The sequence below is a fragment of the Opisthocomus hoazin genome, chromosome 4, assembly GCF_030867145.1.
Source record: "Opisthocomus hoazin isolate bOpiHoa1 chromosome 4, bOpiHoa1.hap1, whole genome shotgun sequence".
In the NCBI taxonomy this organism is placed as follows: Eukaryota; Metazoa; Chordata; class Aves; order Opisthocomiformes; family Opisthocomidae; genus Opisthocomus; species Opisthocomus hoazin.
Window position 1 is genome coordinate 1,204,607 of NC_134417.1, and position 21,671 is coordinate 1,226,277.

General features: G+C 59.1%; 1 protein-coding gene across 2 annotated transcripts; it reads left to right on the forward strand.

Annotated features, from left to right (window-relative positions):
• Positions 1-4,006: 4,006 nt before the first annotated feature.
• On the forward strand, positions 4,007-21,437 carry ITM2C (integral membrane protein 2C). 2 transcript variants are annotated; one of them, XM_075417537.1, is made up of 6 exons: positions 4,007-4,112; positions 14,961-15,098; positions 16,812-17,000; positions 17,464-17,574; positions 18,025-18,175; positions 18,806-21,436. In XM_075417537.1, the coding sequence occupies exons 1-6, from the start codon at positions 4,032-4,034 to the stop codon at positions 18,895-18,897; spliced, it is 762 nt and encodes a 253-aa protein (XP_075273652.1). In that variant the 5' UTR covers positions 4,007-4,031; the 3' UTR covers positions 18,898-21,436. The 2 variants fall into 2 exon arrangements, with proteins under 2 accessions (XP_075273652.1, XP_075273653.1); XM_075417538.1 differs by lacking the exon at positions 14,961-15,098 and having other exon boundaries at positions 18,806-21,437.
• The last annotated feature ends 234 nt before the right edge of the window (positions 21,438-21,671 follow it).

Here is a 21,671-nt window from a genome sequence, read left to right on the forward strand (position 1 = left end):
TCCAAGCCACCTTTTCCCTTCGCTTTCTCAGCATCCTCCTCACTCTTTTGCATGAACCTCTTAGGGGGTTTTGGTGCGGCAGCGGGCAACCCAGTGCTGACAAGCATCTGCTGTGGCTGGGAGCAGACCTGCCACCGCCATGGTCGGTGAAACGCAGCGGTTCAGCTGACTCCGTCGCGCGTCTGCTCTGCGCATGCTTTGTGAAATGTGGATGCTTTTTTTTTTTTTAATACTGACTGAAGGATGTTGAGTGTTAGCCTTTTATAGACTAGAGTTTATAAAAGAGAGATAACCGAGAGACCTGGAGCTCCCTAGTCTTCAGGAGTGAGACTAATCCAATGTAATTCTTACCATTAGGAGAAAATTACTCGTCATTTTTGAAGTATGTAATGGTAATAGATTTCCATTTACCCTCCTAGGTGGCCAAGGGCTTCCTGCTGCTGCCTAACCATCAGTTTTGCTTCAAGAGAGGGACGATGAGGAAGGAAAGACTCGATCCATAATAGCTGTAGTAGGGATCGACGTGCTGCCCCGGCTGCTGTGGCGTGCATGCCCAGGAGTGCCAAGAAATTCAGCGCAGTCCGGCTGCAGGTGAGTGCTGTGACTTTCCATGGAAACGAGTGGATTGGTTCTCTGCCTTTGGCTACAGGTAATTGCTTTGCCTCGCGCAATTATGTGGGGTAATTAGAAGTAGATATACAAGGAATAGCAAAAACCATCAGTTCATCCTCCACATTTGTGGTCTGTTCCTTTAAGAGCGATTATGACTTTTTTTAGCTTTTTTTTTAGCCCAGCCTGTCTCTCGCGTTTTACCCAGCTGATCAGTATGGTGTATGAACAGAAAATTTAAGTGTACTTTCAGGACATTATGGAGTTCTGCTCATTTTTTACAGCACGCTATTTAGTACAGGCCCTTACTGGAACTGCAGTGGAAAAGCAGAGTGACTTAAGGACTCTAAAATTCACATTTTCTCCCAGCCTGATACAGTGAAGGGAGTATTAGTACACCAGGCAGGCCTCTGAAATAGATGTAGCTCAGTAAATGACAAATGTGTTTTGGTTGGCTGGCTCAGTATATATTAAGGGAGTTAAATTTTTTTTTTTTCCACAAAAAGTGGTACTTTTCTGAAGGTGAGAAGTGACATGTTTCTCTAATAAAGGTTTGTAAAGTCCTCACCAATCCCTTCCCGGCGAAGTGCTGTCCGGCTGCTGCGCTGAATGAGAGATCAGTCAAGTAAACTGTTCCTGCGATTGAACTTCATGGCACGCGGGCGGTGGGAACTGCGATGTCAAAGGCTGATCAACGCCGGGTGGCTTCGGTGAGGTCGGCAGGGCGGCAGCTTGCCACGGCAACCCGCTTGCTGAAGAGCGGGGAAGGCGGTGGGTTTGAGCAGGGCGCTGCACGAGCGGATTTTCAGCTGTGTTAGCGAGAAGTGTGGAGCTCGTTGTCGGCGCTGGTCCTCTGCGCCTCGGACTAAAGGGCCCGTGGCGGGAGGAGGCTCCTGACTGACAAATTCTTTTAGTCTGAAACTTGGCGTGTGGTGACTGGGGTGATTCTTCGTAGTGCTTGCAAAGCCATTTATCCGGAGAAGTACCTGAAACCAGGAGGTGCCTCAGAAGGACGTGGTTGTGACTGATGCTCAATTTTGAAGTGTTAAAGAAGTAAAGATGCTTAAAGTTTTAGACCGGTAACGTTGACCCATTTTATGGTCGTTTGGATGTCTTCCTGTAAATTTCTAAAATGCCTGGTGTGAGTTTGTCGTTACGCTGAGAAGAACTTGCCTTCCCTGCTGGTCCTGCCAATTTTTTTTTGTGGTACAGTAAAATTAATACGAATATTCCAGTTGTATTCACAAATACTGCAAACTGGTAGACAGTTAGAGGCACTTGTGCGTATTTCCATTAACAGAATTGGGAGGAAAAAAAAAGCGAAAAATAATTTTAAAAAAAATATTTTAAAAGCACGTGCCAACATCGACAGCGTCCTGCAGGACTCCTGCCCTCGTGCGGGACGGTCTCTGCTCCGCGGGTGCCTCCGGGGGCCCGTTCGCGTTGTGCGGGGTGACGGTGTGCCCGGGCACGCGGGGCTTCCCGGTGGGTGCTGCGCTGGGAGCCGGGCACTGCCCCGACGCCCACGCTCTGGCGGCCGTCCCGCCTGGTCCAGCACCGCTTTCCGCTGGGGAGGGGACAGGACCTGCCGCACTCCCGAGCCGGGAGGGTACTTGCCCCGCGTCGGGAGGGCAGAGCCCTGCTGCCTGCCCGGCTGGCTGCCCTGCGGAAGGCCGAGGGGCTGGCTCTGTCCTCTGGGAGCCTCACGCTGCTTTGCCTCGGCGGCCGTTGGATACCCAGAGGGTCCTTGGCTCCCCCGGCTGCAGGCTGGGGGTAGGGCGTGGAGGCACGTTTGCCACCAATGGGAAGAACAAACCCCAGTTCTCCACAACTTCTGCCTTTAACAGAAGATTCTTCTGTCAAGCGCTCTCTGCCATAGAGCAGACGTGTTGAGAGACTGCGTTATCGCTCTGCCCCAGCTGGCGTCCCGGCTTCAGATTTCTGCTCTGTGAGGAGCCGCCCAGCGGGCCGCTGCGCTGGAGGCGGAGGAGGTCAGGTAGTGTTTCTCGTGCAGAAAGCTGTGTGCCGTGAAGAGCGTCGCCAGACAGCCCCCCAGAAAAGGCAGGGCCACATCCATGCCCAAGAGGGGTGAGCCGGGTAGGAAGCAGGACAGCCCAGAGGACGGTGTAGACTGGGGGCACTGGGGTTTCTGCCCCTCTGCTCCCATTCTGGAGGTTTCACAGAATCCCAGCATGGCAGGGGTTGGCAGGGCCCTCTGTGGGTCACCCAGCCCAACCCCCTGCCCAAGCAGGGTCACCCAGAGCAGGCTGCACAGCACCGCGTCCAGGCGGGGCTGGAATATCTCCAGAGAAGGAGACTCCACAGCCTCCCTGGGCAGCCTGGGCCAGGGCTCCGTCACCCTCAGAGGGAAGAAGTTCTTCCTCATGTTCAGCTGGAGCTTCCTCTGCTTCAGTTTGTGCCCGTTGCCCCTTGTCCTGTCACTGGGCACCACTGAAAAGAGCTTGGCCCCATCCTCCTGACCCCCACCCTGCAGATATTTAGAGGCATTTCTAAGGTCCCCTCTCAGCCTTCTCTTCTCCAGGCTGAACAAGCCCAGCTCCCTCAGCCTCTCCTTGTAGGAGAGATGCTCCAGTCCCCTCCTCATCCTTGTAGCCCTGTGCTGGACTCTCTCCAGTAGCTCCTCATCTTTCTTGAACTGGGGAGCCCAGAACTGGACACAGTACTCCAGATGGGGCCTCACCAGGGCAGAGCAGAGGGGCAGGAGAACCTCCCTCGTCCTGCTGGCCACACTCTTCTTGATGCACCCCAGGATCCCATTGGCCTTCTGGGCACCCAGGGCACGCTGCTGGCTCCTGGTCACCCTGTCGTCCCCCAGTTTCCGTGCCCTAAGTCTCCGTGTCACGTAGGGTAAGCGTTACTGGCGGTCGCCTCGCAGCTTCCCTCACGCGTGATGCTGACGGTGGCCCTTGGTGTGCGCGCTGGGTGGGGGGGTTTGGATCGGGCCCTCACGTCGGGGACTCGGCACCGTCTGGTCTGGGTTTGAGCTCCGGAAATGAGGGGCGTTGTGGGAGCGCGGCCCCCTCTCTGCGTGAGGAGAACCCGCGGTCCCGAGGCCGCGCTTACCCCGGCAGCGGGGTGCCGGGAGGGCGCAGCAGCTCCGGGGGCGCCGAGGCAGCCCCCCCCTGCACACCCCCATTTGCGCCCCGGAGGTGGGCGTGGCGTGGCGGAGGCCCCTCCCAGGGGCGGTGCCGGAGGCGTGGCGCGGCGGAGGCCCCTCCCAGGGGCGGTACCGGGGGCGTGGTGTGGCAGAGGCCCCTCCCAGGGGCGGTGCCGGAGGCGTGGCGCGGCAGAGGCCCCTCCCAGGGGCGGTGCCGGAGGCGTGGTGTGGCGGAGGCCCCTCCCAGGGGCGGTGCCGGAGGCGTGGCGTGTCAGAGGCCCCTCCCAGGGGCGGTGCCGGGGCCATGGTGAAGCTGGGCGTGCAGCTGCCGCCGGCGGGGCTCAAGGCGGAGAAGGCGAAGGCGGGCGATGGGGCGGCGGGCGCCGTGAGTGCGGGGCGGGGGGCTCCCGGGGCTCCCGGCTGTGCGTGCGGGGCGGGGGCGGAGGGCTCCCGGCTCTGTGTGCGGGGGCTCCCGGGTGCGGTGGAGGCGTCCGGGGCCGGGGGAGCCGGGAGAAGCCGGAGGGGCTGGGGCGCGCTGGCCGTGGCGTGACGGGGACCGAGCAGCCTTGGGTGCCGGCGCGGGCGTCGCGGCTCGGCCCTGGGCGGCTTTCCGTGGGGGAGCGCGGTTTGGGGTCGAGCGCCCGTGGGTGGATTTCACACCCGGACATCTCGAAGGCTGGGGGTGGGCGCGGAGGAGAGGCGAGGAGCGAGGCGGCTGGTGCTGGAGCGGGATGAGAAGCGAGGGCGGGGGGGCTGGAACCGGGTGGTCTTTGAGGTCCCGTCCAACCCCAACCAGTCTGTGATTCTGTAAGCGCAGCGCTCGGGGTGCTCTGCAGCTTCCGAGGCGGGAGGTGAACGGCTCTGCTGGCTCCAGGCGATGGGTGTCGGCTGGGACCCTGCCAGGCGCGACGGGAGCGCAGGCGCTGGGGCATCCCGGGCGGATGCAGAGCGTGGCCGGGGCCTCGGGGTAGGGACGAGTCCCGTCCAGACCACGGGAGTCGCGGGCAGAGCTGGGCACGGCCCAGTGGTGCCGCGGCCGGTGCCGCTCTCGAGGAGGGGCGGGTGAAGTGGGCGCTGGCGTGTCTGGCCGGGAGCTGAGCGTTCCCGAAGTCTCTGGTGCTGCAGAACCCCCGGCTTGGAACCCCCGGCTTGGAACCCCCGCAGTGGGAGGCTGTTCTCCGGAGGGGGGGGCTTGACCCACGGCATCAAGCCCGCCTTGTCCCAGTGCTGCTGTGGCAGAGCAGGAGGCTTATTTCTGTGTTCCGCTTAAATGCCCCAAACTGCACGTGCAGTTTGGTCATTTGTCAAACCCGGGTGTCTCCCTGTGTCAGAAAACCCCGTCCCTGCGGCAGCGCAGAGCGTCGCTCCGCACGGGCCCTGTGGGGCGGGTGGGAATGGCCTGCTCTGCAGCAGGGGCTTCAGGGGGTCGCGGGGTTCTGCAGGGGTTCAGGGAGTCGCGTGTGTCATAAAGGTCTCTCGCATCACGCGGGGAAGCGGCTGCAGCTCTCAGCTGTGCCGTCAGCCTCGGGATGCGCTCAGCCTGTCAGGATTGCCTCCGTTCGTCTAACGCCAGGAGCTGTGCAGAAACCTGTAGTGGGGACGCGTGGCCAGCTGCGATCTGTCAGTGATTTCCAGACTGCATCTTTCCTAACTGCAGACAAAAGAAGCTGGTAGGCTTCCTCCCGCCTTGGATGTCCAGCCCTGAAAGCTGGCTGGCACGCTGGACTTCCAGCTCGTGCTGCCGTAACACCAGCTTTCCAGGGCTGGGAAATCGGTCGTTCTGCCAGTCCCGCACGAGCTCGGGCAGGATCTGGCTCCTTCTCACCTGCGCTGTCAGAAAAGTCGTTTAAAAAAATAATAATAAATAAAAATTAACAGAAGCTTATTTCCATCATTAGTGCGGCAGTGAAAATTACTCCGGTTCAGGTCCTGCTAGGTGAATGAAAGTGGCTTAGGTAGCAAATAATAAATCCTGGGTTCTTTGCATTGCCTTGGGCCTTGCGCTGGCTCCTGGGGGTCACTGTGCTGTGCTCTTAAGCCCACATGAGCCACAAAGGAAGATAAACCTGTGGGTGTAGGACGAAGACTCTTCAGCAGTCTGTTGATTCCAGCGGACGGGCGTGCTGGAAAACCGGCGTAAGGCCCGTCGTGACCGAAGGGCAGGAGCTGGCTGGGGTGAGTCGGTGCAGCGGGAGGGTGTCAGGGAGCAGCACAGCCGCTGACAAGAAGGGGGCCGTTCCCTGGCGCTGCGTTTCGTGGTGTCGTGACGCTGGGTTCTTTGGTTTGTGCTGCGCTGGACCGAGGCGGTGTGCTGCTCTGTAAAACGCCGGCGGTGTGGGGTTGGGCTTTCCGGGGCCGGCATTTCTTGCCATGCTCTCTCCCCTGCTGCCAATAATTCCTGTCTGTGTGTGTCTTGCTCGAGCTGCCTTGCAGCAAAATGGCATTGGTGACATGCAGACGCGATGCTCGGCGTTCCTTTCCTCTTTGATCTCACAGCTTCAGTCCCAGCGATAGGAGCCAGAGCTGGGAAATGATTCAGCGGCGGCTTCCACAGCTTGTGAGTTTTGGCAGGTGCTCCGTGAAGGCCAGGACATGGCAGGCAGGAAGATGTCTGTGACGCTGATGTGTCCCAGAGAGTAGGGGCGAGGAGTCCTGGCAGCGAGCTCGCGGGTGTTGCATTGTCACTGCTCCTCGGTCCGCTGTGCTTTGGGGATGCCTGGGAAGCGGAGGAAAAGGGCTGAACTGGACAGACGTCTCTGAACCCTTGCAGGATCTGCTCTAGTGAAATGTCAGGCTTGAGTATCTTACTGGACTCTGGGCATGAATATTTGATATTCCAGCTGAGCGTGACAAAGGATCTGGCTAAAATTGGCAGGGGGATGAAGAGAGGGAATGACTATTTCTAGCTGAAATGCCATAAATGCAGCTGAACTTGGAGACGCGGAGAGGTCTTTCACCAGGGAGGTGCAGAGTGAAGAGCTGGAGACGGAGAAACTTGCAGTGTCTGTCTGGAGGTGTGCGTTCTCCCAGAGCTGCGGGGGAGCCGAAGCCAGCGCAGCTTTGCGCGTAGGTGCACGTAGGCCCTTCGCGTGGGAAGAACCCGTTGCGCCTGCCTGCTTTTGGCACGAGTTCTTTGGCAAAACACAGAAAACCAACAAATATCTTCAAAAAGAAGCAGTTTTGCAGGGAACAGATGACCCGGGTGTAAGCGCGAGGCAGCAGCGTTGCGGCAGGCGCTGCGTGTGTTGACGGTGCGGCGCTGGAGGTCCCGTCCGCGGGCAGGAGCCCTGCGCGCTCTGCCGTGAGAAGCCCTGTGCCGAGCCGTGGGGAGCAGATCGCTGGCTGTCACCGCGTCGTCACACCGCGCTGCTGCGGGGCTGTGCGGGGCAGGGGCTGCCCGGTGGCACGGCATCGCTGCCCGGCCTGCGGAGGGTCAGTTGTCCCCGGCGCCGTTTGGCAGTTCCTGCTTCTGTGCGACCAAAGCTTTGCTCGTTAATGGGTTTGGGGGAGATGGGAAAGGCGTTTTCACTCCTGGGCGGGTATTTTCTCTCCAGGTGATGTGTGGGAACCTAGTCGTGTGTTGGGTTGTGTTTTAATGCCAGAGCTACTGTTTGGTGGAGGACAGCGCGAGGGGTTTGGGGTTGTTTAATCCATCCCTCTGCGCTTGCTTTGCAGAGTTGTCTTCCTTGCTGCCATGCCCCACTGTTGAAGTCAGCTTGAACAATAAAGCTGAGAAGGGTGAATTTGCCTCCTCTCTCTTGCTGTTGTTAACCTGGGCACCGTTTCCTTGGGATGAGTTTTGGAGCGTAGGGCTGACTGTCAGGGTTTTGAGGTGCTCGCTGCCAGTGCTGCTGAAGGAGAGCAGTGACTTCATTTTGCGGTGTGACGCTGTGCACGTCCTGATTTTCAGGGGAGAGGCAGATGTTGTAACCTGAAATCTGGTTCCTTGTTAAGATTCTTCCGCTTGGACTCTGGGAAGCGCCGGACTGTGACCCCCGCGCTGGGAGCAGACAGCATTTATGGCTCCGATGCCCCTCTCGCCTGCAGAGCCGGCAGACGGCGGTACCTTGGCTGTCCCAGCTCGTCAGCATCTTGGGCATGGCTGTGTCCTCCTTGCTGCCGGCCGCTCCAGTGGAAGAGTGAGCTGGGACAGTGATGGCTTGACCGGCGGCAGCCAGATCAGCAGCGCTTGGCTTGCCCTTGGCGACATCCGAAATGGCTGATCTGCTCTTGGCCGTCTGCCTGCCTGGCTGTAGATGCTCAGAGGTGGGTGCTGTAGGTCTAAATTGTCCATCTCTTTGGACCCCAAAGCCGTCTGGACGTGGAGCTCCCTGCGGGGAGGCAGCGCTTAGAGCCCAGCCGCGGCGTTCAAGCGAGTGCTCTGCTCTGCTGCTCCGTCAGGATCTGCAGCCATCACTGACAGCAAACAGCTTCAGGTGGAGTCCTGTGACACCTTCTGACGCCTGTGGAGGTCTTTGCCCCTCTCACGTTTTCTGCGCTCAGATGTGTCGAGACAGCACCCGATCCTTCACGCCTTTTGCCAAACCGATCGCCAGCTCTCTTGCCTCGTGCCCAGGGCTCCCTGGGCCTCTCGCGCGGGTTCTGGGTGGGTTTGCTCTATGTTGGAGCAATTGTACAACTTCAGTCTGGAAAAAGGTGAGTGTGTGGCTGCCAGAAGGGAAGTCTGCCCAGCTCCTTCCCAAGCGCGCGGCCCCGCTGCCCCGCCACGGGGCGGCTCGTCGCTCTGGTGGGCACCCGGGCTTGTGGCTTGCCCTTGCCCAGCCACGCGGAAGGCGTAACGGGCGGGCGGGCTGTGGGGGCGGCTGGCAGCAGCGTCTCGTCACCGGGGCGGAGAAGGAAGACACTACACTGAGAACAAGCTGTTGGCATTTCCTGCCTCGGTTTCTCAATGTTCTTGGATATTTTTGGCATTGGTGAAAGGTCTTTAAGGAGTCAGGCGTCTGCCCACCTGCGTGGGTCTTTACCTCTGAATCAAGTCTGTCTCTTCAGCTTTGCCAGCCCCTCGATGCAGGAGCTTCCCCTGTTCCCAGAGCAGCCGCTCTGCTTCGCTCTTCCTTGCGCTGCCTTTTGTCTTTAATCGCTCTGGAGAGGTTCTGAGACCCGATGCCAAAGCTTGGCCTTCATTCTGCTCCTGGGGAAAATTCCCTTGCTTTTAATGCCGCCTCCCACTTCAGGGCTGCAAAAAAAGCCCCACGCCCCTGGCTTTCTCTTGGCTGTGCCTGCTCCCCGGCGGGGTCTGCGGAGCCTTCGCGCTGCGGTGGTGGAGCTGCCCGGGCAGGGCTCTTCTCCCTGTCCTCACGGCAGGAGGCTGCAGCTCCTGCTGGTGCCTGGAGATCAGGCCGTGCGTATCTGGCGCTCTGTTTGGGCAGTCAGGCTGTTGAACACCCGGGTTGGGACGTTTTTTGCCTCTTCATCACAGCAGTTTGTTTTCTCTCTGCCTGCCTGTCTGCTCAGAGTGGTGCTCGGGGCTCCCGCTGTGTGCCGGCTGGGAACAGCCCGGTTTTCCCAAGGGGCTGTGCTGGCTCTGCTAATGCTCTGCGTGGCTTTACTCCTGGGAAGGAGGAGCGGGAGGCTGGAAAAGCGCCAGCTGGAAGTTGTTGTGCCTCTGCCAAGAAACCAAAATAAAAAATACATATGGAAATGAATTCCTCACCCCTGTGCGAAGAAGGAGGAGAAGCAGCCCCTTAGTTCCAGAAAGGATGGAAAAAGGAGAAGAGAGGGGGGCTCATATCTCTCTTGCTGACAGGGGAGAAGGAGAGTATGATCGCTGAGCGCTTCGGAGCTCCCACACCCTGGGCTGCACTTTTAACATCCTGCTGCCTTTGTCCTGTAGCACAAAGCTGGGGGTTCTAATTAGCCCGTGGTTGGTTCTGAGATTCTCATTTCCAGTGCTGCGAAGTGACTCCGGAGGCAGGTGGCTTTGTCGTGTGCGGTGGTGTCATTTGAAGATGTGATTAGATTAATTTATTGTGACCTTTTTGCCTTCGGCTGTGATAGTCTCTTAATTAGAGACCTTTTTTTTTTTTTTCTTCTGGCTTCCAGGCATCTGTGAGTCCCCAGGCCGTCAGCTGTGTTCTCCGTGGAAATGCCACTGCGTGCCCTGCACGAGCGCTGCTCAAGTGCTGCGCGCAGGGAGTTCGGTTGCCTTGGAAACCGTGTGCCATATATGTGTGTGTGTATATATGTATCTCTCCATGCATACACACGTTACTTTCTTTCTGACCCGATGCTGCTCGGCCCGGAGGGACTCTCTGTCCGGGTAACGGGCTCGTTCAGGGGCCTCTCGTTGCTGGTGCTGAGCACTGACCCCGGTGACCGCCCAGGCCCTGGTGCTCTGCCCCGCTCGCCATCGCCTGGTGTTTCTCCTCATTTCACTCCTCCTCCTCCCTCCAAGCATAACTGCTCTTGAGGACAGGACCGCGTGTTCCTGTCCGTCTGCCGGAGGAGCCTTTTGTGGGGCGTGGGAGATGCTTTGGTGGGTGCGAGGCTGAGCTGCCGTCGCTGCGATGGGTTCTCTCTCCCTGTTCCTCCCCCCGTGCTTGTCTTCCTTCCTCTGCCTTTTCCCTGCGCGTGGTCTCTCGCTCTCCCTTCTGCAGAGCCCTAGCTTGGCGATCGCTCCAGCCCCCCTGCTTGCTCCGGCCGTCCCTGGGGGCTGTTCACCACCAAGCTCCCCTGGATCTGACAGCCTGGTGGGAGTTACCCTCTCTGGGAGGCACCTCTGGACCTCCTTGCCCTACAGTTTACCCCGCAAAGGGATGCTCTGCGTGGGGTGGGTGGGCGAGGGGGCTGTGCCTCGTGTGCGGGAGGGGGAGCGGGGCCGCGTCTGCGCGGACGTGGGGGTCGCGCCCGGGAGCTGGCGCTGGAATCCGAGCCCGGCGCGTCGGAGGGGCCGAGGGCCCGGACCAGCGCGCACCCGCTGCGGCAGCGCTGCCGTGTGCCAGCGGGCAGCCCGGGCGGTTTCCCGTCTGAAGCCAACGCAGGTGTTGCCGTCGCGGGTCCGTACGTTTTATAAAGCAGTAACTGATTCTGGCTGCGAGTACCGGGCTCGATGTGCTGGAGGTAGAGACCGTGAACTGATTTCTTTCCCAGTAGTCCATGCTGGCCTTTGGTTACCAGAAATGAGTAAACGGCGAGATCAGTTCGATGTTCTGATGTGGGTTTCTCGGGTTTCGAGCCTGCTTGCTTTGAGGAAGCCGTGGCTGTGGTTACGTCAGTCCGTCCTCTGCGCTGAGAGCCGAGGCTGCTGCTCCCGCGAGACAGGCGGCCTCCCCGAGAGGCAGGACATGTTCTGCTGCCTTGCAGATAGCGCTGCTCTCCAAACCACATCCCTTGGAGTATTTGCGCTGCGTCGCGTTTCTCTCCTCGCTTGTCAGTCGTCAGAATCGCATCTGCTATTTTTAGTTGCCCCAAGCTTCTGTCCCTGTTGGGAGTGTATATTTAGATGCTTGCCGAGCTGTGTCCCCTGCTCATCAGGCCCTGCTACACCTAAAACGAAAGATTTCAAACCTGCCTGTTTCAGAAATGCAGGAAAAATGGTTTGGGGAGAACTCGGAGCTGTTTGCGAAGCTGGAGAAGCAGGAGCAGGGCGTGAGCTGAGCCCATCTCTGCCGAGGCTGCGTGTGGCTCCGGAGGGAGCAAGGCACAGAATCACAGAATCACAGAATAGTAGGGGTTGGAAGGGACCTCTGTGGGTCACCCAGTCCAACCCCCCTGCCGAAGCAGGGTCACCTACAGCAGGCTGCACAGGATCTTGTCCAGGCGGGTCTTGAATATCTCCAGAGAAGGAGACTCTACAACCTCCCTGGGCGACGTGACTGCTTTGATTTCCTCACTCCTGTCATCTTCAGCAAGACATCGGTGACGGAGGAGTGATAGAATCAAATATCTATTGTTCATAAGCCTGTACCATCTTCAGGAGAAATATCAAAGGCAACGCCTCGCTGGGTATGGATCTTGCTGGCAGCTTCTGCTGGCGTCGTGCGTCCAAAGGCTCAGGACCTCCAAGGACTTCTGCATTTTTTTTAAAAGACTGAAGTTCTTCAGGAAGACGGAGGACACAAGTCCATGGCAGTCCCGCTGGGAATCTGCGCGGTTCTTGCTAGAAGAAAATCGCTTGTGCAGACGTCGGTCCTGCTTTGCAGAGGAGGGAGGGACGCAGAGGCGAGCGAGGTGCTGCGGAAGCCCAGATGCCAGCGCCGGGGAGTGAAGTCTCCAGCCGGGAGCGAGTGCTTGCCCGCTCTCGTCTTGCCTGGGGAGCTCAGCCCCGGGCTGCAGACCCCTCTTGTCCCTGGGTCTGCGGTGCAGGAGAGCTGGCTCAGCAGCGGGTGCCCTCGACCGGGTCTGGCGGGCGTCGGTGGTTCCCCTGCTCTGCTTTCCTCCGGCTTTCGGGCTTGATTCCCGTGCTGCAGGCTGGAGGTTGCGCCTGCGGAGCACAGCCAGGCTTCCCTCCCACGCCGGTCCCTCTGTGGGAGAGGTTTTTCTTTTTTCCTTCAGAATTTGAGGTTTTGTTGGTTTTTCCTGGTTTTCTGTAACTTCTCCCAGGGCAAAGCTCTGCTTAGCTTCCCCGGCCTTCTCCCAAAATGTGAAACTCGGGCATTTTCCCCAAGCCAGGAGCTCTTTGTGGGGAGCCGAGCTCGTGGTGAGGGGTGGGATGTCCCGCTGCGTCCGGGGCTGTGCCAAGAGCCCAGACCTGCTCTAGCAGAGAGCAAACCAGCGAGGGCTTGTTTGCCCCTCCCTACCATTCTTCAAACATGGTTTTTCTTTTAGTGGGAGTAATTTTTTTTTTTTTTTCTCTTGGAGCTGCTGTGTCCTTTTGAACCTTCCTCGAGCTCTCCATGGAGTTAGCGCTTGCTGCTCACCGAGGAAGCGAGCAGTGCGTTATCCGTCGTGGGAGCCTGGCACCTTGCGGATGTAGGTCGCTGGCGGAGCGTTAAACATTCTCCCAGCCGTGCGTCGATGTCGGCAGCAGGAGAGCTTTTCGTTCCTCCTCTCCCCCGCTGTCTGCACTCTGGTGGCAAATAGCTGGGGCAGTCTGCGAAACGCTTGACATAGCGTGACTTCTCGGTCCTAGCAGTTCACGTCGGGGAGCCTTTAAACTTCCTCGAGCAGGAGATTTTTTTTGTTTCTTTCTCTTTTCTTTGTGGCTTGTCACAGTTGCTGCCCCTCGTCTGGAGGAGAAGGGGAAGACGGGAAGTGACCGTAAAGCGTGGCGTTTGTCGGTTTGCTCAGCCCTGTATTTGCTGGAGCAGCGGCAGCGAGCCCTGCGAGGCCGACGCTGCAGCGCAGGGAGCTGGCGGTGGGCAGAGGCGCCGCGGGTCTCAGCACCGGGGGCAAAGGAGACGTCAATGCAGGCGAATTTCTCCTGGAGGGGGCTGGAATCGTAGCTCTCCCGGAGCGGTTTGGCCTTTGCGGTTACCAGCCGGACTGTGGCTGGAAAGGGAGCAGCCGATGGCTGGAGCGGTCGGCGTCGGCCGGGAGGGACGAGGAGGCAGAGGGGCTGCGGCTCTGGTGGGGCTCCCCGGCTGGTGGGCTCCCCATGGGTGCCGCAGGGGTCCTGGGGTGTCCTTGCCTCAGGCGCAGGAGACCCAATGGATCTGTTCCGCCAGCTCGGACGGGTCTCTGGCTGGCCGTGGAGAGAGCGTCACAGAATCACAGAATAGTAGGGCTTGGCAGGGACCTCTGTGGGTCATCTAGTCCAACCCTCCTGCTGAAGCAGGGTCACCCAGAGCAGGCTGCACAGGACCTTGTCCAGGCAGGTCTTGAATATCTCCAGAGAAGGAGACTCCACAACCTCCCTGGGCAGCCTGGGCCAGGGCTCCGTCACCCTCAGAGGGAAGAAGTTCTTCCTCATGTTCAGCTGGAACTTCCTGTGCCTCAGTTTGTGCCCATTGCCCCTTGTCCTGTCACTGGGCACCACTGAAAAGAGCTTGGCCCCATCCTCCTGACCCCCACCCTTCAGATATTTGTAAGCACTTATAAGGTCCCCTCGCAGCCTTCTCTTCTCCAGGCTGAACAAGCCCAGCTCCCTCAACCTCTCCTCGTAGGGGAGATGTTCCAGTCCCCTCCTCATCCTCGTAGCCCTCTGCTGCACTCTCTCCAGTAGCTCTTCATCTTTCTTGAACTGGGGAGCCCAGAACTGGACACAGTACTGTAGATGAGGCCTCACTAGGGCAGTGTAGAGGGGAAGGAGAACCTCCCTCGTCCTGCTGGCCACACTCTTCTTGATGCACCCAGGATCCCATTGGCTTTCTTGGCAGCCAGGGCACACTGCTGGCTCATGGTTAACCTGTCGTCTTCCTGACCAAGCCCCCGGAGCGCGGGCTGCGGGGGGGATCGGTCTGCAGGAGCCCTCCCCGGCACGTCTCTCCCTGCCTGCCCGCGCCGCGGAGGGCAGCTCGCAGCTCCTCTGCGTGGAAACCGGGATGCTGCCGAACCAGCTGCTTCGGGAAGGCCTCGTGTCTTCTGCTGAACGCGGAGGGTTGGGTTGGTGGGGAGGGCGAGCGCGTCGCGGGCTGGGATGAGCGGTCCCCGGGGGGTAACCCTGCCCTAGCACTGCCCTCCTTCGCCAGGGCCGCAGCGAGAGGAGCTGGCTCCTGTCTGTGTAGCTTGGGCAGCGCTCTCCAAATGGCAGGTAGGTTTGCTTCTGGTGCCCTGAGCCTGTGGATTCCTGGAAGGTGGGCAGGAATCTGCTTGAAAACGAAGCTGAGATCAGCACGGCGGTTTGGGTCGGCTCACCCCAGCGCGGTGAGGAGGTGCCTCTCTGAGAGCAGGAGCTTCCACCTTGAAAACTTCCCCTGAAAAGTGCTGCGAGAGTGGCAGCGTCTCGCTAAATGTTTTTGAGTAGAAGTACATAAATGCTGTTCCGTTCGGCAGCCAGGAACTGTTCCTGATTTCCTTTTCTTCCATTGCTCCTCATCGCCCACCGAAGCAGAGCTTGACTTTGTGCTGAGCAGCTGGTGGGAAGCAGAGTACGCAGGGGTGTGTGTATGTTCACACACATATATATACGTAAAGAGAGGAATCGCTGTCTTTGTGGGGTGGGAGAGGAAAATACGTGTTTTGCTCTCTCCAGAGTGCTGCCAGATGTGAAGTCGCTTTGCAGGACGGTGCCCGCCTCCTTCGTCTGCGCACCTTTGCGTATAAAATGGCGTTGATTTTCTGCTCCGTTGCAGCGGCAGCCGCCCTGACCGGCGCTCTCGTTTCTGTCTCGCAGGAGGAGCCGGCTCCGGCGGTGCGGGGCCGGAGGTCATCGCTCAGCGGCGTCTGCTACCTGACCATGGGTCTCCTCGTGCTGCTCCTGGGCTCGGTCTTTGCAGCCATGTACGTGTACAGATACTTCTTCGTCACCCAGGTAGGGGCTGGCTGGGAAGGACCGCTGGCTGTCCTGGAGCAGCCAGGCAAACCCCTTCCACCTCGGAAAGCGCGGTGCGGTTGCGTATTTCACGTGTTGCTTTGCGCTGCGGCGGCTCGGGAGCCGGTCCCCTGGGCACTGCAGACGGGGCTGGTCTTCAGCGGTGGGCTCAGGCTCAGCTTCCACAAACCCTGCTCTTCCACCCCTTCTGCCTTTGTTTGCCTTTTTTTCTCTTTTTTGTTGTTTTCTGCGTTTTAAACCTGCTGCTGTCGGGGGTCGGGCGGTCTGAACGCGTGGCTGCTCGCGAGGGGACAGCGAGCCCGGGGGAGAGCAGGGCGTGTGGGCAAGGCGAACCAGCCGTCTGCGGTGCGTGTGTTGGGTCCTGGCACGGCAGAGCTCTGAAGGCCTGACAGAAATAGGTGCTGCCATTAATAAGGGAAGCGGAGGAGTGAAAAGGACGTGGGAGATGGGATGGAAGATGAGCCCTCGACCTCCACTGAATCCCTCACCTTGTCTTCCGCGTAGTCTTTGCAAAGCCTGGGCTGGCCCACGGCGGTGGGCCAGCGCGCAGGGAAGGAGACAGGGCAGAGCTGCTTTCTAAGGAGCAAGCTGCTGAGCTCCGTGGCTCCCCGAGCGTTTAGCCAAGAGACCCCGGAGCGTGGGTTGTGCTGGGGCCGTGTTCTGCTGCGGAGCAGCCGTTGGTGACTGAGTTCCCCCGGACTGCCGGCTGCCCTGGTCTCTGCGGCCGGCACTCACCCACGCAGCACTGTAGTCTTTACCACTCCCTCGCTCCAGAAGTTTTCTTGCTGTCACATTAATTTTCAGTCTTTGTTTCGAGCTACGTCAGTGCTTTATTACCCGTGCTCATTCATACCCGGTCTGGAAACGCTGTGACAGCGGGTGGGCCTCCCACACGCCGCCATGTTGGTGTGACGGCACCTGTAGCTAGTGGCGTGGACCCTTCCCTGTGGGACGCAGCACCGGCGCAGAGGGACGGCTGTCGGCCGGGCTGTGGAGAGCGTTCAGCCCGTCACCCGCCCCGGGGCCGCCCGCTGCCACCCGCGCTGCCTGCCTGCCGTACCGAACGGCAGCCGCGGCCCGTCACACGGCGTGGTCGGAGGTGCTGTGGGGACCACGGCGGTGGGGTCTGTGACGGCTGTAGTTTGTCCCTGGGATCTTTGTGCTCGGACTTCGTCCCTCTGCTGCAGCTCGCGCCTCTGGAGCCCTGCGGAGCCGCAGCTCCGGTTGGGCGGTGAGGTGAGGCCACCTTGTTTTAGCGCAGCGGCCATCTCCAAGCTATCAGTGCCTTTAGAACCTACACTCTGCTTGCCCCAGGCCTGGGTGCCTTACGTAGAAAAACGCAGTGACTGGAAGCGGTGTCCGTGGAGGGGTGGGAACGCAGCCTGGCTGTGAAATCGAAGAGCCCCCAGGCAGCCGGTTTGCCTTCCTGAATTACCCCTGGTGAAGCCCCGCGGGGAATCCTTCGTTCCCTTGGGACCTTGCTAGCAGGAGGGGAGCGCGGTCACTCCGCAAGCGTGTTCTACACTACCTTCGTCAAGAGTGGTTTCTGGTAAACAGACTGAGCTTGAAATACTCTCAAGCATCCGTTTGAAAAGGGTGTTTTTACCCAGTACGGGTGTGTTTCTTGCGCTTGCTGTAGTTGTCAGTGGGGTGTGCGAGCGTTGTAGCTCCAGCCGGATCTCGTCCCCGCAGCTGCCCCGCGAGAGCGTGTTTCACTGCGGCGTCCGCTACGAAGACTCGCTGTACTCGCCGTTCAGAGGGCAGCTGGAGCTGCACGAGGACGTCAAGATCTACCTGGAGGAGAACTACGAGCAAATCAACGTCCCTGTGCCCCAGTTTGGAGGGAGCGACCCTGCGGACATCATCCACGACTTCCAGCGAGTAAGGAGCAATCCCGGGGCCCTTGCGGGTGCAGCAGAGGGTTGAGCCGGGGTCCACCGGCACAGTGCTCGTGGCCTAGCGCTGGCACTGCTGTCTCTGGAGTCTCCTTCTCTGGAGATATTCCAGCCCCGCCTGGCCGCGGTGCTGTGCCCCCTGCTGTGGGTGACCCTGCTTGGGCAGGGGGTTGGGCTGGGTGACCCACAGAGGGCCCTGCCAACCCCTGCCATGCTGGGATTCTGTGTTGTCACGTACGTCTGCAATGACCTCGTTACTGAGCTGCCCGCCTTCCCAAGGCCCTGTCTGAGATCTTCCAACCCTGCTTGGTAGGGAGGTCCTTGGAGAGGTTTTGTTGCTTCTAGCAGCTTCCCATCTTCCCTGAATTTCCTCTTTCCACCCGTCTTCATTCACAGCCACGTTTCACTGCGAAAGGCTCAGTTCCGTGATTTTTGTGCTTGGCCTGCAGGGTCTGACGGCCTACCACGACCTAACGCTGGACAAGTGCTACGTCATCGAGCTGAACACAACCGTCGTGATGCCTCCTCGCAACCTGTGGGAGCTGCTGGTTAACGTGAAGGTACCGCTGCCGTCCCCCTGGTCTGGTACGCTTGTCTCGAGCCGGCTCCCGAGCTGGAAGCTCGTGGGAAGCCACAGCTGCCGTGTCTGCGGAAGGAGGCCTTGGCACTGAGGGCGCTGAGCCTTCACGGGGAGCGAAGGCTGCGGGGGTCCAGCTGAAATGCTGGGTTTGCAGGCAGCGTGGTAACGCTGGCGTGATGGATCAACCTGACCAAGGTGACGCGGGCAAGCGGCAGATCGCTTCCCTCGGGTGCTTACTGAGCAGGAATCAAGGGAAAAAAGAAACATTTCCCTGCTTTCCGTCTTGCCGTGGTTACCGCTGCGGTTTGCCGTTTGCGGAGCTCTCGGTGTCCGTGGGAGAGTACCAGGCCTCCAGCTTTCACAGTTCTGCTCGAGGAGGAGGTCACGGCACCGCTCGCGCTTTATTTTGGTGGAAACTCTGTCATTTCAGAAAGGGACCTACCTGCCTCAGACATACATAATCCAGGAGGAGATGATCGCGACGGAGCACGTCGGTGACGTGGAGCAGCTCGGCTCCTTCATCTACCGCCTGTGCAGCGGCAAGGAGACCTACAGGCTGGAGCGGAGGAGCACGGGGAGACGTGAGAGCCTTGCCCTGTTGGCCTGCCCGAGCTCGCTTTCCCCCGCCTCGCGGTCGTCCTTGCTGCTGTTGCGGCCGCGCCGGCCTCTGCGTGGCGGGAGGGGAGGTTTCCCTGCGGGTGTGAGCGCACCGGAGACCGTCTGAAGTGTTTCCCATCTAATTCATCCCAACCCAGACCGGGGGTGCTGCTGCTGCAGATGGGTGCTCGCTGCGGTTTGGCGTCTGTCAGCCCCGCAGAAGCACTGAGGGAAGGGCTGCAGCAGCCGGCGATTCATGCACGTGTGGGCTCCTGAGGCTGAACTCGTAGCAGCGCTGGTGGGAACCCTTGGGAAAATTTCCCCAGTGGAGACACCCGCTTCAGTGGCAACTGTTCAGAGCAGATTAGATCTGCAGATTGCCGTTAATTAAGTTCCTAATATATGGAAAAAATTGTGAAGAGGGAACATCAGACTGCCTTAAAATGATTTCATGAAAATCAGCAGTATGAATCTTCTATACAAATGGCAATACTGCGGCAAAAAAATCCTTAATTTCAATATATGCATTTACTTGGTTTTGAGTACTGGTGTACTTAAAGGCCCCTTGCAGATTGTCACTCGTTGAATTTCTCCTCTCTTTCGATCCCTTCTAGGTATCAGTCGACGCGAGGCTGGGAACTGTCGTCGCATTCGTCACTTCGAAAACACTTTTGTGGTCGAAACCGTTATCTGCAACAAGCCATGAAGCCGCGCTCCCGACGTAACCTTCCTTGGCTTGGCTTGCACACGCGTGCCCTCTGCGCTCTCCTTAGACGGGATAAGCTGTCTCACTTTTTTACTCCCTCCCCTGCTTGTGCAGCTCGAACCTCTTGGGTCCTTGTGGCCTCGCAGTAGATGCTCTTCTCTCCCTGCTACCTACCCGAGACGTTTGCTGGGTTTAAATTTACACAGTGGTGAAAGATGACCTGGAGTGGGTGCGTCCTCTTCCACGGCGCGGGGCGGGAAGCGCTTTCGGGAGCAGGTTTGTGGTGGAAGGGGTGGCTGAGGAGCAGGGTGGTGCGGGAAGCTGGGCAGAGGCAGGGTTCCTGCCCAGACCGTGCGGTGACAGTCCCAGCTTGCTGCGTGCCGTCCCCACGCAGACCCCGTTTGCAAACGCTGCCATGCGTTGGTTTTATGACTGGCCCCTGGACTCGACCCTGGGCACGTGGCGGTCTCCTCGTGAACGCGGCGTGGCTCAGCGTGACCCGGTGAGCGAAGTGGGGTGTCCGTGGGGCATCCAGGGTGGGCAGGAGGGCGGGCCGAGGGGCAGTGAGCTGGGCTGGGGATGACGCGAACGACACGGCGTGTCCCTGCAGAAGGCCAGGCGCGAGGCTGTGCTGCCCGTTCCCCAACACCCAGTCGCATCTGGTGCGGATGCCGGGCAGCTCTGCTGTCGCTGTGCCCAGGCTGATGAAGAGGTGAACCTTTGATGCGAGGTGCCAGAGCTCCACTGACGCCCCGTCCATCGGCCGCGCCTGCTGGTGGAGCCGCGTGGTCTGCTCCAGCCCCGTGTCCGTCCTGGCCAGCTCTGCTTGCCTGGGAGGAGGAGTTATGTTCGCACGGATCTGGTTCCCGAGCTGTCGAGATGCCGTCTGCGTGCGGATGGGTGCCATGCTGACGTACAAAGTGGTGTCAGCAGCAGAACTGGTGGTTACTGGCAAGTGCAGCAGCAGAATTTTTATTTTTTTAAATAGAGAGGGAGAGAACGTATTCTGGTAGAAGTCCTCTGAGGAAAGCTGTTTTGATAGCAATTACTGTAGTCCAGCGTGTATCACGTTATCTGCAGGCACCGTTGTCGCTCAGGTACTGGTACAAGGCAAGATTCAGCCGTTCAACGTACTGCCAAGAAATTGTGTGAGCAAAACCGCGTTCCTGTTGATCATCAGACAGAAGAATTGCAGAGTAATTAAACTTTCTTCCCCCTGCTCCATATATGTAGTTAAAACTAATTAGGTTCTTGAAGTGCAGGCAGTTTTTTGGCTTGAAAGAGTGGGGCGAGTTTCAGCTTGGCGCATGCTTGTTGATTGGTTTCCAGCAACCCCGGGCTGGTTGGCCATCTGGTGAAGTGAGCTGCTTGGTTTAGGAGAGGAAGGGCACAGTAACCGCGGGCTACGAGGATGGTGAGGGGACTGGAGCATCTCCCCTACGAGGAGAGGCTGAGGGAGCTGGGCTTGTTCAGCCTGAAGAAGAGAAGGCTGAGAGGGGACCTTATAAATGCCTATAAATATCTGAAGGGTGGGTGTCAGGAGGATGGGGCCAAGCTCTTTTCAGTGGTGCCCAGTGACAGGACAAGGGGCAATGGGCACAAACTGAGGCACAGGAAGTTCCGTCTGAACATGAGGAAGAACTTCTTCCCTCTGAGGGTGACGGAGCACTGGAACAGGCTGCCCAGGGAGGTTGTGGAGTCTCCTTCTCTGGAGATATTCAAGACCCGCCTGGACAAGGTCCTGTGCAGCCTGCTGTAGGTGACCCTGCTTCGGCAGGGGGGTTGGACTGGGTGACCCACAGAGGTCCCTTCCAACCCCTACTATTCTGTGATTCTGTGATTCTGTGATTCTGTGGGTACAGTGATTAACTCCGCAGAACCAAACAAAGTTAATGTATTTTAGAGTAAAACTCTCAAGTAATAATACTGTGAGCTAATTACATGAAAACCGAGCAGGGTCTGGAGATGGCGATGTAATGCAGTAGGGATTAGAGTGTCCTCAGGGGCGGGGAGTTTATTCGTCTGTATAAACGTCGCCAGCGATCGACAGCAGCAGGCAGAGGAGGACGCTGTGGTTTCATTCTGCTTTAAGCTTGATGTACAATGGGGAATTACGCCGCTCCGTGCGGGCTGGCGAGGGGCGGTTGCGTTTCCAGCGTTGTGTTTCTCCAGCGAGAGCGTGCGGCTGGCCCTGACCCCTCCCTGCGCAGCCGGCGGCAGAGGGGGCAGAGAGCTGCTTCGCTTTGTGGAAGTGCCGCCAGCTGCTAAATTTAAGCCCCGCGCTTGTCTGCGTCTGTAGGAGCCTCAGGTGAGCCTGCAGACCTTCCCCTTCCTTCTGGCTCTGCGTGGATTCAGCGGTCGCTGGCTCTGCGCACATCCTGCCGCTGTCAGGACGAGCCTTGGCTCGCGAAGCGGAGCTCCCGCGGTCGTGGTTTCGTAGGGTGAGACTGCGGATCTCTAGGAAGAAATCACACGATGCTTTCTATATATCGCCTGGTAGGACTCTGCCTTTTTAGGAAGACTTCTTAATAAAGTCTTTTACCCCTGATGTGCCAAGCGTGTGTTTGTTTGGGATGGAAAGCGCATGCCCTCGGCGGAGCTGTCGCTGGCGGGGTCGGCAGCCGGGTCGCCCCGGAGGGCCCGGCGCGGTGGCACCGAGGATGCCGCAGCGTGGAGACCCTTCCCCGCCCGGGTGGGAACGCGGCCGAGCCCCCGGCATCGGAGCCCCATCCCCCCGGGAGACCCGAGGTGGGGAGTCGCTGCCGAGCTGGGGT

What these genes read in the sequence shown, in the direction of transcription:
- ITM2C (XM_075417537.1), top strand. Translation starts at nt 4,032, where the DNA reads ATGGTGAAGCTGGGCGTGCAGCTGCCGCCGGCGGGGCTCAAGGCGGAG. An exon ending in TCATCCACGACTTCCAGCGA is followed by an intron (nt 17,001 to 17,463) that starts GTAAGGAGCAAT and finishes CTTGGCCTGCAG; the next exon opens with GGTCTGACGGCCTACCACGA. An exon ending in GCGGAGGAGCACGGGGAGAC is followed by an intron (nt 18,176 to 18,805) that starts GTGAGAGCCTTG and finishes GATCCCTTCTAG; the next exon opens with GTATCAGTCGACGCGAGGCT.